General features: G+C 40.0%; 1 protein-coding gene across 2 annotated transcripts in view; it reads right to left on the bottom strand.

Moving 5' to 3' along the window:
• NPAS3 (neuronal PAS domain protein 3) overlaps nt 1-15436 on the bottom strand; it is a 565719-nt gene that overhangs the window by 278725 nt on the left and 271558 nt on the right. For both annotated transcript variants that reach the window (XM_088529242.1, XM_088529243.1), the window contains one exon: nt 14265-14347. In XM_088529242.1, coding sequence (XP_088385368.1) covers nt 14265-14347 — 83 coding nt within the window. The remainder of the gene's footprint in view (nt 1-14264; nt 14348-15436) is intronic.

Below are 15436 nucleotides of genomic sequence, written 5' to 3'. Positions count from 1 at the left end.
CTCAAGAGTAGTCAGCATGGATTCACCAAGGGGAAATCTTGCTTGACTAACTTGATAGCCTTCTATGATGGGATGACCAGTTGGATAGATGAGGGGAGAGCGGTGGATGTCGTCTATCTTGACTTCACCAAGGCTTTTGACACCGTCCCTCACAATATCCTCCTGGGCAAGATCCGGAAGTGTGGATAGATGAGTGCACAGTGAGGTGGATTAGGAACTGGCTGGATGGCAGGGCCCAGAGAGTGGTGATCCGCGGTGCAGAGTCTAGTTGGAGGCCTGTGGTTAGCAGTGTCCCCCAGAGGTCAGTCCTCGGTCCAGTCCCATTCAATTTATTCCTCAATGACCTGGATGAAGTCACAGAGTGCTCCCTCAGCAAGTTTGCTGATGATGCCAAACTGGGAGGAGTAGCCGATACCCCAGAGGGCTGCACTGCCATCCAGAGGGACCTGGACAGACTGGACAACTGGGTGGTGAAATTCAACAAGGCCAAGTGCAAGGTCCTGCACCTGGGGAGGAATAACCCCAGGCACCAGGACAGGCTGGGGACTGACCTTCTGGAGAGCAGCTCTGCAGAGAGGGGCCTGGGTGTCATGATGGACGACAAGTTGACCATGAGGCAGCAGTGTGCCCTGGTGGCCAAGAAGGCCAATGGGATCCTGGGGTGCATTAAGAAGAGCGTCTCCAGCAGGTCGAGGGAGGTGATCCTGCCCCTCTACTCAGCCCTGGTGAGGCCACATCTGGAGTATTGTGTCCAGTTCTGGGCTCCACAGGACAAGAGGGATGTGGAGCTGCTGGAGAGAGTCCAGCGCAGGGCTACAAGGATGATCAGGGGCCTGGAACATCTGCCCTACGAGGAGAGGCTGAGGGAGCTGGGCCTGTTCAGCCTGGAGAAGAGAAGGCTGAGAGGGGATCTAATCAGTGTATATAAGTACCTCAAGGGAGGGAGTGCAGAGGATGGTGCTGGCCTCTTTTCAGTGGTGGCCACTGATAGAACTAGAGGAAACGGCCAGAAACTAAAGCATCAAAAGTTCCACAGGAACTTAAGGAAAAATTTCTTGACAGTGAGGGTGACAGAGCACTGGAACAGGCTGCCCAGAGAGGTTGTGGAGTCTCCTTCTACGGAGATCTTCAAAACCCGCTTGGACGCAGTCCTGTGCCACGTGCTCTAGGTGACCCTGCGTGTGCAGGGGGGGTTGGACTAGATGACCTCTAGAGGTCCCTTCCAACCTTAAGCATTCTGTGAAAGTATATGCCACACACATTTTATACTGGAAATTGTTGACCAAGACTTCTCAAAATTAAAACATACTATCAAAGCTTTGAGAGAAGGCTGGTAAGACTAGCATGTATTCCTTTGTATGTCCACTGTTCACTCTCATTCGCTCTTTGAAGAAATCCACCTGTATCCAAACCTAAATTCAGCCCTGGCACTTTGATCACTTAGTCTAAGGCTGTAAGACAGGCAAGAAGCAAGTGTTCCACTGATGAATGGAGCGACCACTGGAAGATGTTATTGGCAGTTAAGGAAGATGATTTAATCCTCTTTTCCAATTTTTTACCTTTTACACCTTCATCCTGCAGCCCATGTACTGAGTTTCTCAGTCCTGGGGTATGGTAATGTTGGCATGAAGCATTCACTCCTAAATGAATATTTCCATTTCAAACTCTTTGAAGGGCAGCTCATGAAAGGGAAAAGTGCACTGGATAAAGAGCATTGCTGGAGGAGAAATGTCAGGAGGGAGGAGAGACTGAAGCCCTCATCGTTGTCGCAGGATTTTCTCATTCCCTTAGATTGCTCCACATGGCACAAATGCAGTTGGCCTTCACACGGTTTTGAAACTGGGACAGTAGAGTCAGGCAATGTCTTTAATAAAGAGAAGCTATCTGAGGGTTTCTGGAGTTGTGGGCTTATTTAAGAACCTATACCGGTTCTCCCAGGGGAATGAACAAGTAAACATTAGCTATGTTTCTTTTCCATAGAGAAAAAAATGCACGTAATTTGCAGTCCTTTCAGATAGATTCTTTTGGCACTTAAAAAAAAATGCTATCATTTCCTCACTGTGCAGCTTCTTTTTATATGCCTGCATAAGCAGAAAATAACCTTATGCATCACAATCTTGCCATGAATGGGAAGAGCCCCCACACAATCTCACAGGACATTTTTCGACCTAAATTGGCCTCACAAATACAACAGCACTGCATTGCAAGACTTGGCTTCTCCACTCAGCGACTGGGATCATCACTAACTCGCTGGGAATACAGAAGCTGCTCAAGTTTGGAAGCCAACTGCTGGTGTAACACTGACAGATGCAGGACCCATATGCCCAAGTCTGGATAGGATTCCTGCACTGCTGGCAGCTGGATGTCAGCTTTGCCTTCCTGGCTCCGCTGCTGGCTTTGCTGATAAACCCGGCTGCTTGGCTGCTGTGGGTCAGGCTGCTGCCCTTGGGCAGCGAGCAGTGCCTCTCCATCAAGGAGTGCTATAGGAGCACAGTATGCAGCCCTTAAAGCCTTCACAAGCCATGACACATCTAATCCCAACATTGCTACTGTTCGTGGTGGTTTAGGCACAGATGGTGAAATCTTGCAGGTGCAGAAAATGTGTTTAACGTATAAACGTGCATTGCCTGTTCAGTGGCTTTGCTGATACCATCCATTACTTTCTAATCCTTTTTTTTTTTTTTTTTTTTTTTTACTGCTAGATATACTGCCACAAATTGCAAGTGAAAGATCTGGATGGCACTGTGAAGACATTTCTACAAAGATGAAAATACACTACATTAAAATGTTCTATAAGGTAAAGAACTCTATGTAAAAAAAAAAGTAGTATATAATTGACACCTATTTAGAAATTTGCATGTGTTACCCTTGGCAGGCATATTTTTGAGACTAAAGAAAATAAAATGTTCAGTAATTGAAATGCTGTGCTCTGCTGTTGTGACTGTTCTTCCCTAGCTGCTTTGAAAAACTACAGGGAGGATTTTTCCTCTGACTTATGAATGCAACAATACCAGAATACCTGGGAATAACACCAAGCTTGGTGAGACCCATAAATTAAGAAATGTTAACTGTTTCCTCAGGTAAGAAACAGGAAAGCCAACTTTCCATTTGTATTCTTACGCTCCTAAAATCACAGCCTCTCCATGAGGAGGTCACCGAAAGTCACTGCAGAACAAGGCTTAAGGGCATGCAAGCTCCTAGGCTCAGCGACGGCAGCCTTAGTCACTTTCTGGAATAATCTTTTGGGGAGCTGGGAAAACTTCAGTAAAATTCCAGTCAGATGGTGCCCATTTGGCAAGCCCTGGCTAGTCCTTGAAGTGCGGGGGCAGTACAAAGACAACAGTCTAAAAGTGCAAGGACCAGTCACGGTGAAAGTCCTTGCCCTCCCTTGGCACGTCCGTAACATGTTCCGGGCACTACTGCATTCTAAAACGCAAACCTGTGCAGGTTCCCAAGGAAAGGCAAGTAAGAAACCCTATGATGAGCTCAACGCCAACACCAGGGACAAGAGCAGGCAAGAAGGGGGTCCTTCCTCCTACCCTGATGAACCTACCCACAGATTTCATCTGGACATTGCTTTACAAGTCTGCAACTGCACAGTCAATTAAAAATATGGTATTTTTGATATGCTTTGAGTGCCAATCACAACACACAAAATTGGCAACTTCAAAAATGAGAAATACATGGAAACACAACTTTCATTGAAGGCTAATTAGCTGTGGTTTTGTAGTATAAATAAACCCACAAAGAATTTGTTCTCTTTTTTTTCTCCCCATAGACCAATCCAACATAGTGCATTTAATAATTTCAATTGATTCTTACCTCCAAACATACATGTTGATAAATAATATTTATGTTTAAAATAACACGTATCCCTTTTCCATCAAAGTGATGAACATAGTCTTTGATTCTTCTTGACTACATAACTTGTAAGGGATTAAAAACCATGTGTGATCAGTAATGTAATCATTCAATGAGATTATTTAATGTCCCCCATTTTTGTTCTCAGACTTAACAGATGGCTTGCTTTTTATTTCTGGAATTGTCTGGTGACAGTTTATTTAATATACTAACCCAGTAAATAGATGATGCATAAAATCTTAGCTGCTTTACTGTACACAATATTGTAAACAGTGCATACTGTCTTTGAGTTTAAATCTCACTTAAGTGATCATTTTTGAGACTGCCCTGAGGAAATCTATGAGTCTTTACATGTCTGCTGCACCTCTATTTTCAACGCTTACTTTGCTTCCCTCTTTTTCTAAGCTACCACACACCTACAAAACCCTTGCCAACAGCCTGAAGAAAGCTGACCAGGTAGCATTTCCACTAAGATGACTTTTTTGAATGCAAACAAGCCTATACGCTTATCAATGGACTACGAGAGGGCTGCTGGAGCTAAGGTGGTGGCCTCCATAGTGGTGACTGGGAAAAGCAGCTCCTGTCCTCTGCTGTGAGCCCTGCTTGAAAGGTGGCCAGGACTTCTGAACTCTAGACACAGACACATCCCATCACAGGTTTTTTTCTCACCTTTTTCCTAAATTGCGCACTAAAGGCAAATAATACACCCACCCAGATGAATGAAGATTTTAGTTGAGAAGAAGACATAATTAAAGGGAAGAACAGAGAATAGATACTAAGTACAAAACAGGACAATGATACACATTTAAATCACTATCTAAAATACGTAAGAAAGTACTTACAACTCATAAAATAAACTGAATTCAATCAGCCACTAAGAGGTATAGTCTCACATTAACCTAAAGGGATGCATATAAATTGTATGCTCTTTAAAATGCAGAAAATGTGAATGAAGGAAACAAGTCATTGGACAAGTGCTGTGCATAATTAATGAAAAGAAATCAGTACTGATTGGTGTCTTTTGCAATCTTATTAAATGCTGTCCAGAGAAAATGTGATACAAGATAATTGTATAGAGTTTCTGGAAATTTTGTCCTCTGTGTGCATCTTCACCTTTGCATTTTTTTGTACAGGCAGAAATTCTAATGCACTGACATTTTAGCAGCAACTAATGAAAACGACCACTTTTAATCAAGTTTTGAAATAATATTCTTCAGAACACCAAGTCTGCCTCCAAGACTGGCTCAATCTATTTCACCAATATTTGCACTGCCTTAAATGTTATGTGCTTTAAAGTCTGTGTAAAGGTATTTGCACTTCCAAGTCAAATCCAGGCGCGAGAGAATTCTATCCAGGGCTCCAGCTTCTAGAGTAATGTTTAACCTCCAACTTCCATTTCAATAGGCAATTTTTTATACTTATTTAGAACTCATGGTTGAAAAAAAAGTATGTGACCAGCAGGCAACTAATAGTGTGCTAAGTCAGGGCTAAAGGCAGCCTGAAACAATAGCATTTATATGATTCGCAACTGCGTGTGCTCCAACAAGGAGCTCTTTGTACGTAGCCTGCAACAGCACCTGGTGCCAAATCTCATGGAAGGAGAGGGCACAGTAGTGCCGTTCACTCCACTGCAGAGGCGGACAAAGGTGGGCAGGAAAGGCGATGCTGAGCTACTCAAGTTGAAAACTATTCAATTCAGCCATTTTCCATATTCACGTGTACGCGCACATGATCTTAAAACTACTCAAAAAGGAAAGGAATGCAAATTTGCACAAGTCTAGCTGGTTGTTTACTGACACTAAATATCATGTCTTTAAGTAGAAATGTTCTACATGCATTCAAGCATTTTCAGAGTCTATCTCTAGTAGTTTTTGTTGCCACTACGTCTGAAATGGAGGAATACAGTTATCTTTGAAACTATGTCACCAAAGAAAGCAGAAAGAAATGCCATGGCATACTTGCTTACAGTGCACAGCCTTTCTGTGGGGAGGGGGGAAAAAGAAAATACTTTCTCCACTTTTATTCATCTATATGAAATCGAAACCCTTCCTTTCCTTTCCTGATTAATAGTTTGACTGAAATAAAGAAACAAGGTATTCTGAAACCCAGACATTTGCTGTGCTCTTCTGTACCTTTTCAATCAGGCTACAAGACAATTCTTTTAGGTGAACCCATGCATTAGTTTATGCTGTCTATACTTTTCGAGCCACTTTCCTTCAGAGGAAAATAGGGCTAGACCCCAAATCACAGCTGAATGCAGTCTCCATTAACTACAGTTTTATTGATGTATCTTAGGAAAAATTCCTCCTTCAGCATCTCCCGGCTGCGGAACGGCCTCCATTGCTGCTAACGACCTCTTCCCTCGCGCCGATTCCACACAGCCCACTGGCTACGGAAATGACAACACTCAGCAGGCGACAACAAAACGGTCAACAACCAGCACCGAGATATGTCATTTTCTTCAAATCCTTACTGAGGAATTAAATAGCACACTATGGTGTGCCGTACCCTACTCGGATCAAATATTTCTTTATTAAGCAAAACTGCATGTAGTTGTGTGTTTTTGCTGCAGCAAATGCAGATTTAAGTGTACTGCTTCAAGCTTCAGCTGCAAAACAATTTGCTATTTCCCACCCTTCCCCCAGGCTCCTTTTAACACCTTGGGCGGCCACTGCACCTTTGACTTAACTCCAGATTGAAAGCGCTGCCCTTACGGATCCAACCTGATGCACTTACTGTGACTGGGACAGATTGGAGTATGTAAATGAGCACCTTTCAAGTCTCCTGAACCCAGGAAATCCTCTTGCCATGTGTTCCAGCTAATGGACCCGAGATGTCCCTTTTAACAATGCTGTCTGTGCAATTCCTTTAACCTTTTCAGATTCAGACCTAGCCTTTTGTTCTGAGCTCTTTTTAGAAACACGCAACATTTCAGGCTAATCTCTTTTATAATTTAAACCAGTGTAAAACCAGACCCATATCATAGCATTCAGTGGCATTTACACATGTTTAAAGTGCAAAAGTAGTGTCCAACACTGAACAGAGGCTCCAAAACATTACAGTTTCTATTAGAGACATTTTCTGCCCCTTTCCATTTCAAATCACTATCATCATTCTCAATCACTTACTTATAACAAAATGTACAATTGGATTATCAAAAATCTAAATAAATGAGTATTGGGAATAAGAGTTTAACATTTGATTACCAAAGGATGACCTCCTGAGAAGAATAGATTATCAGTTCATAAAATATTTAGAAGAAAGACTGGCAAACTGAACAGTTTCCTGTGTAGACTATATACACATACGTAGCCTTAAATTTGAAGCAGAAACTGTTACTGGAGGTGCCTTATTCCTGGAAGCCATGGGGCAAAGTTGAGATACTCATCTTTTCTACTTACTAGAGTCCAATGATTCTTTGCATTTTATATGAGCATTTACACTATTTTTCTGCCTTTACCACAGTATCCTGGAGTAGTGCTTGCGCAGTTAATAACTGGGCATTTCATTACTGTTTCCAAGTAGATATTGTACTTTTATCTTTTTATTAACATAAAACTGTGAATACCCTGACAATGTTCTGCCCTGTTCAATTTTTGTTAAGATTTTGTTCTCAGTTAGAGTTCAGATTATTTTCTTAGGCTTTGCCCAGTTAGAAATTATATTTTCTTAGAATGCTACATGTTGCTCATAACATAATACATAAAATAATACATAATACTACCTTCTCTTATATCATAAATCCATCATGCTAGCTCAATATATCCTAAGACATTACAGTATCCAATTTATTATTCTTATCTTGCTATGCTTCTGAATGACTAATATGAACTTTATACAATTGCCAGTTTTTCTGGGTAATACACTATTGCATAGTGAATGCTTTTGGTTTTGGACAGGGATGTAGATTAAGTGCCTACTTTTCTCCCTGCGTGTGAGAACTTCTGCATTGCACTTCATTTTTTTTACTTGCAACTATTTCTTTATCTGGTAGGTGAACACCAGCCACAGGAAAATATCTGGTAACAGGCTGTATGTGACACAGGTGAGGTTCACATGCAGAATTTCAATATACAAAGATGACTACATGTGTGTCTTATAGAAATCATTCCTTCAGGAAGTTTATATTATCTCCAGATTCAATTCTCACTTCTTACGCACCCATCCTACCCCGCTGCATCACATACAGCTCTGCCCCACCAATGGCAAGAACCACTTTGCTGGCTGGTTCCATCTGCAGCAACTATTTCCTTCTAATTCATCACCGCTTCCACTTTATTTTGCCTACGACTGCATAACAACCTCTACTACCTCTCAACACCCTATCTCTTCAGCCAACATAGACCTCTCTCTCAAACACATGTTAATTTTTTAGGCTTTCTCATATTTTCCTGGTTTTGCCTGCCATTGACGCATGTCAACACAGGTCAACCTGTCCCTGTCGACCTGTCCCCAGAATCCAAAACAGAGTGTAAGAAACTGAACAGTCTCCTTCATCCGCTGCTTCCTCGCCTTTAGTCTTGTGTCTCTACTTCCACGCTGACCAGTGCTACATGCAGAAATAACCCCACTGTGTTGGGTGCAGCTCCTGCACCCCACCTCAACTTTCAGTCCTGCAAAATGTGTACAACTTGCTCTCCTCACTAATCTTTCTTTTGCTTTCACGAGAAAGACTCACAGGTACTGCACAAACTAAACTGCTTGCAAACTTATTATGCATTTGCACAATGCATGAAAACGTCACCCACTCCAGCTAGACTCTTAAGGCTTTAGAATCAAGGAGGAGTCTCACTGCCTTGCTCTATTCAAGGCACTTAAACAGCAATATCTTTTAAACATGAATAAGTATTGCAGTGAAAACACACAGTGAATTCTTTCCACTTTTTGTCTACGGCAAACTTGACAAAATATCATCACCCTTTCAAAAGGGTGCAACAATGCTGAAAAAATAGTAGGAAAAATGGGAGAACATAAGCCAAGCATAAATATATATATATATTTAATCTAGAACAGCAGGTGGATGGGGTAGTACCCATCTACAAATGGAACAGTAGCTGTTGGAGTGATCACTTGGTGAGGGGAGAGCCTTATTCATTTTCCTCTTTTCCCCAAGGTAAGCTTAAACTTATCTCACACACGTCAGAAGAAAACCTGTCATCAGGATATAGTCTAAGTCATTCTCTATGGTTATGGCATGTAAGGATTCACTAGGAACAAGAAGTCCATACTGGAGATTTCGCCCAATTAATAAGGGACCCACTCCAAAGAACAGTAGTATCCTATGATGACATACAGGGTATGTTCATACAGTTGCATATTACTCCTATTGCTCCAGTGCTGGATACATTAATAATAAAAAACAGTAATGGTTATTTTTTCTTTCATGAAAGTAAAGGCAATTGGAATGAAGACTATTATCAAAACTGAAAAGGTTTTCCTACATATCAGGATAAAATTATTTTTAAATTATAAAAGAATGTGATGAAATCTTTACTTCTACATTTAAGGACAAATAATTAAATATAAATGAATACAAATATATAAAATATATATTTTTATCATATCTAATTTGCCTGCATGGCATTTTACATGCTAACTAAAAAATGGATTATCTGTGCATTTATGTTTGTGAACCAAGAAGTAACAACAGATTGTTTTCACTGTGAAAGCCAGTAATTCCTATGCTAAATTGCTTGAAATGCTAGTAAACGTCAGGCTTCTTACATGTATGGATTTCGTGTATTTTTTTTGTTGACTTTAAATATGGAAATGCTGCCATAACATTAATGGATCTAATAACTTGTGGCATCTCCAGGGTTTGGAGGTAAAGACGATTAGAACTCCATTAAGTTCCGCGCAGAGGTTGCGCTTTCCAGGGACAGTGAAAAGGACTTGAAGTATGTGTATAAAGAGCTGGACTGCTCTCACTCATGGAAAGCCAAGGACTAGTGCATGGAGCAAAGCCAAAGGGTGGCACCTGAGCCACCAGTGGCTTCCAAGCAGTTCAAAAGCTTCTGGGGCTGCATTAGGTGGACAAGTCTGCGAGCAAGCAAGCAGGAAATACGTGACCCTGTTCAGCCTGGAGAAGAGAAGGCTGAGAGGGGATCTAATCAGTGTATATAAATACCTCAAGGGAGGGAGTGCAGAGGACGGGGATGGTCTCTTTTCAGTGGTGGCCACTGATAGGACTAGAGGAAATGGCCGGAAACTGAAACATCAAAAATTCCATAGGAACTTAAGGAAAAATTTCTTAACAGTGAGGGTGACAGAGCACTGGAACAGGCTGCCTAGAGAGGTTGTGGAGTCTCCTTCTCTGGAGATCTTCAAAACCCGCTTGGATGCAGTCCTGTGCCACGTGCTCTAGGTGTCCCTGCGTATGCAGGGGGGTTGGACTAGATGATCTCTAGAGGTCCCTTCCAACCCTAAGCATTCTATGATTCTATGACCCCCAGACCTCAGTAGCTCTCCTATGTAAGGACTTTGGTAACATCAAACTAGCTAGAGGCAGCGCAGCCTATGCAGTTTAAGGCCACTAGTGCCTACGTTATTACGCCTGGCCATGCGATGCTATAGGAAAGCTCTGCAGTTCCTCCACAGCTGAGGAGGCAGCGCTGAAGCAAAGAGCGCCGATATTAAAGCTCGCTCTCCTGGAGGCGGGAGGACAAAACGTGCACCGCTCGCTACAGCTCACATACACAGCTCTACTATTACAACTACTACCATCTTTTGATGCTAATCTGACTTTAAAAGCTATCCCATAGTGTTTAATTCCAAATATTTATTCTTCAAGAGGCTTTGGTTTTTCTTTTTAAATGAAGAAATATTTTTAAGTATTAATTTTTATTTGAAAATACTGCACATTTTACTTTTAATTGCTTTACAGTTCAAATCGTAAGGTGTGTTCTTTTTTGTTCAGGAATTTTAAAAGCAACTAATTTAAATATGCAAAATTATCTTGAGTTGTTCATACGTGAACTTAAAAGCCATGCAACACAGGAAAATTAAGTAATTATGCCTCCAAGTTATTTACTGCAATTAAGCTCATTTATCATATGCAAATTAGTGCAAACTGGTCTCATTAGTTACTAAATTACTCAATATGAGCTGAACAATGTAGCACTCCAGTTTGTAATGAAAAATCCCTGTAGAGGCAAGCAGTATCAATTAAGCTAATTTGCATATGCAAATATATTCACTAACTTTCCCTTTTCTCTATATTTAGTTCTACATTTCCTGATCATTCCTGATTATATGAAGAATATGGGGTTACTGACCCTTTTCCATACCTTCGTGAGAGTAAGAAAGTTACAGGGAATACGCAAGGACCTTGTAAAAACTGATCATCCTCTTTCTAGCATTTACGACCACTCTGCACCAAATTTTTCAATAACAGGTAACAGAAGTAATTTTGCACTGTATTTATAAATAAACACAAAATATATACACAGACATATAAAACCAAAGATAGCTTTACTAAAGCTTGCTCACTTTTCAAAATGAGTGTAGAATATAACAAAGCAGAGTTCAGCAAATCAAAAAAAAAAGATAGTCAAAATTTAATGGACATATTCTTATTAGCTGTTTTTTTTTTCCCTCTCCTGCTAGCGTTCCTACTGTTCAGCATTCACCTTTTCTAATCTATGTTTAAAAGTTTTTTTCTTTTTTTTTTTCTTTTTTTTGCCATGATCATGGAAATACTAATAATTGATTTAACAGCATGCATTTGGGCATTTCTGATTTGGTCTTTTTCTTATTTATTTTGGTGGTGGTTGTTGCTTTTATGAGCACTCCGTGGCTAGTTTCTTTGGCTACAAGCCTACTGCGGGATCGCGTCTTCGGTGTCATACGCAGCAATAGGCTGTGGTGGGGCATTTTTTGAGATGATTGACTGAGACTCCTCGCTTATAGAACCAGAATGTAAAATATCACAAGGCGCTCTTCCATTTCTAGATTTACTCCACTCTAAATAAACTATGTTCACTTTTGAAGCATACCATGTTATGTCCTTGTGTGTCAATAAATTTTGAAGTATCAAAATATTAGGAAGATGAGAGAGCCTCCTTAATTTCTGAGCTTACACTTAACCCAGGCTTCAAACTATTAATAGCAAAAGGGATTAAACTACCTATTAATTCAATTTCCTCAGACAGCACACTCTGTAAAACTTGGGTATTCCCAAGACACGACTAGTTTGCAAGCTTGTTTATTTCACTTTCAAACAACACTTACCATACAATGCTGCTTTAAAAATTATTTCTAAGAGCAATACCCAAAATCAGAGCTTGTTGTTCTACAGGTTTCCTCTGCCTTGTCTGTCTGATTGTTGTGATTGTTGTTTACAGGTTAGTTTGTCTTCCGGAGATTATTGATATATATGTGTATATATATATTTTTTACCTATAATACCACGACGCAGTCCCTTGAAGTTCCTGCACATTTGTTACAAGTGCTGCATTTGAATACTTGACCCAGACTTTGCTTCCAAGTGCTGATTGCATTGCTAACATACGACAAGATTGCAGCGTATGACAAACTTGCAACCATTATTAATTCATTGTGTCCTTTATCCATCATCAGCAGTCTATTCTCCCTTAAATGTCAGAGCAGAACTTCTCACTATCAATTTGCCTAAAGATTAATGGGAGTAATTTGGTAAAAGCACCACCCTCTCTGAAAAGGCCACACCTCAACAGATATTCAATATGGTATTGATGGCCGTTTTGACGGAAAATCTTCAGTTAGGTACAAATGCAGCAGAGATTTTTTTCCCAGTGCTATAATAAGCTCATATCTGGAAAAAGAAAGAGCAGGGTGGAGGCATATAGCTTAAAAAAGCAAGAAAATCACTAATTGTCTTAAATATGCATAAGTTAAAAATTCAAATGTCAAATACTTTTCAAGTTTGCCATCCCTACTTTGTTTTCCTCATATTAGTTAAATGAGTCATGTATTCATCCAGGGTCATACTTAATACCTAAAAAGTTTATGTAAATAAGTTTCAATGAGGTTTTCATGTAGATATTTGTGATAACACATATTAAAAAGCAGATCTTTAGGATACATAGTGCATATTTATATATATATATATACACACAAAAAGCAACATGCTCACAAATTACACAAACTGAAACATCACAAAAATGCTGCTTACTTATTCATTTTCACTACATCTGAGAGACAGCGTTACGGCATTTCTGTCTAATATGCAGAACAGTGGCACAGATATCAGTGTGGGTATCTCTGGTAGTGCAGCTGTAATACCAGTGCTTGCTTCCAAAATTGAAAACTTGGACTAAAGCCCTGCCAAGGGTGTTCAGCTAAAACCACTCCATTCATGATCTTTGTCTCTAACTGAAATTCACTCTACTCATTAATTTCATGTCTCACTAAAATTACCTTAGTTGCTATTCTGCCTTTAGTTACTTTAAAAAGATTTAAGAAATCTGACATTATCCATCATGCTTTCGAAAGCCACAGCTGAGGTAGTACAGAGAGCTACCTCTCAATAATTTCAAATTAAATGGAATTATTTCTCATGATAATATCCTAATTTACCTCTCTTGTACCTCTCAAAAGGTAATACACCAAGCAACATACTTGCATTTGGAAGCTCTGTACACTGCTAAATAAGAGCAGTGTTGCACTTAAGAAAAAGAAAAAAAAAAGTGGATGTGAAGGATTTTTCTTTTGATTTCCATAGTGCCAGGTTTTTGCCTTGCTGACAAAACACTTCACATTTTTTCCTAACTGCGTCTGCTCCATGTTTGATTACTGCAACCTAAAAAAGGTTACAAAGCCTAACAAAAGCCTAACAAAACACACACAAGGACATTTCCATCAGGGCACTGTTTTTCAATCTAATCTTCCTGGAGTATAACTCTAGGAATATTGGCTGGTGTGCCTAAAGTCTTTAAGAAATATCCAATTACTTTTTATCTCAGAGTTAGGGAGACCTAAGCTCCTCCCTGCAGGCTGTTGCAAGTTTGTGATATACAATCATGACAACTGGTCTATCAGGGAGGAAAGCGGTGCTCATAAACCAAAGCGAGGGGGGAAAAAATCTAGATCTGTGCATGACACAAGGAAAGCAAAAGAACCAACACAAAATACTCTTTTGCACACACACATACACACAAAAACACACAGTCATTCTGCGAGCAAACAGCTACTGCACAGTGCAAAACAACTAGACCAATTCATCTAAATCATTACAGCACAAATAATACTTGCCCTCCCTCATTAAAATTCTCCCAATCATGGGCTTTCTAAAAAGAAAAAAAATATGAATTTGTAAAAAAAATCTCATTAATGTAAGTGCTAATAACAGCAATATTCAAACTACCAGTAGAAATACGTCTGGCTACATTTATTTTGATTTTTCTTGGAAAAGCCATTTGTTTTACCTGTAAAATATGACTTCCCAAATGTGATTCAAATACTTCAATGGCAAGGGCACTGGGACTTCTCCTGCGCTGGGCACCTATAACTGAATAAAAAACAATTATGTTGCAAGGTCTGCACATTCACTCCTAATACATCCCTGATCACACCAGTGGGCATCAACTATATTTAAATAAAATATTTAAGACTTTTGCATTTTAAACCCCAGAGTTAATTTCATTTTTGCCTTGCACATAGTAAGTAAGCTTGCTACATAATTTTCAGTGACTGGAACTTTAAGCAACTCAAATATTAAGAAAAAGTATATTAAAAAACACATTTAAATGTCCAGAAACAATGGAAACAAATAGTGTATTCAAATATATCCCAAGTCCCTGAAGAAACATTTTTTGTACATAGTCTTGAGCACATTCAAAATTTAGTTTAAAAAAAAAAAGGTCTAAATATAATTTACACATTTTGAAATGTGAGAACGAGAACTAAGTATTATTCAGCAATTAGAAAGATATCACAGAGATTTATCTGAACATGTTACTTATTTGAAATGGATTTGAAGTCCGTGCAATGTTAAAAAGCCATCATTTGTTAACAGCTGCCCCATCACAATGGATGAGACAGCAAAGTTATTCCTAAATAGGAGGAAATCTTGTCGTGTTCCAGATATCACTGTTAGCTGGTGAAAGAGACACTTGATACTACAGCTTCTGCTCTTAAACATATATGCTTTACAGGCAGCAGTTTTCAAAGGCAGCAGTGACCATAAAACAAGCTGGGAAATGATAAAACTCAACTTCCATTAAAGGCTCCACGGCAGGAGCACAACGCCTGGGAGCGAGTACGAGCGGAATGAAGGGCAGGCACCTCCTGCAAGCTGAGGTTTATCACCAGGGCCAGGCTGGATTTGCCACATGAGCACAACGACACAGAAAGGAGCAGGAGAGGGTGTAGGTCTGGAGGAAGCCTCTTAAAGCACGTGCAGAAACATTCACAGCCCAAGGCGCTGGGATCTTGGGTCCCTGGAACCACCAGGGCATCACTACGTATTGCTTTCTTTTCAAGGCACCATCTGATTCAAATCACTTAGCAATGAAACTCAATAATAATGTTTTTAATAAGGAACAGGAAATACAAAAGAATCACCCAAGCAAACAGAATGGATGAGTGCCATTACTGA

Source organism: Tinamus guttatus, unplaced genomic scaffold, assembly GCF_059628265.1.
Source record: "Tinamus guttatus ecotype Peru unplaced genomic scaffold, ASM5962826v1 Tinamus_guttatus_pri_ptg000327l, whole genome shotgun sequence".
Lineage (NCBI taxonomy): Eukaryota > Metazoa > Chordata > Aves > Tinamiformes > Tinamidae > Tinamus > Tinamus guttatus.
The sequence above is the reverse complement of the archived record's forward strand: the minus strand, read 5'-3'. Positions and strand labels throughout refer to the sequence as shown.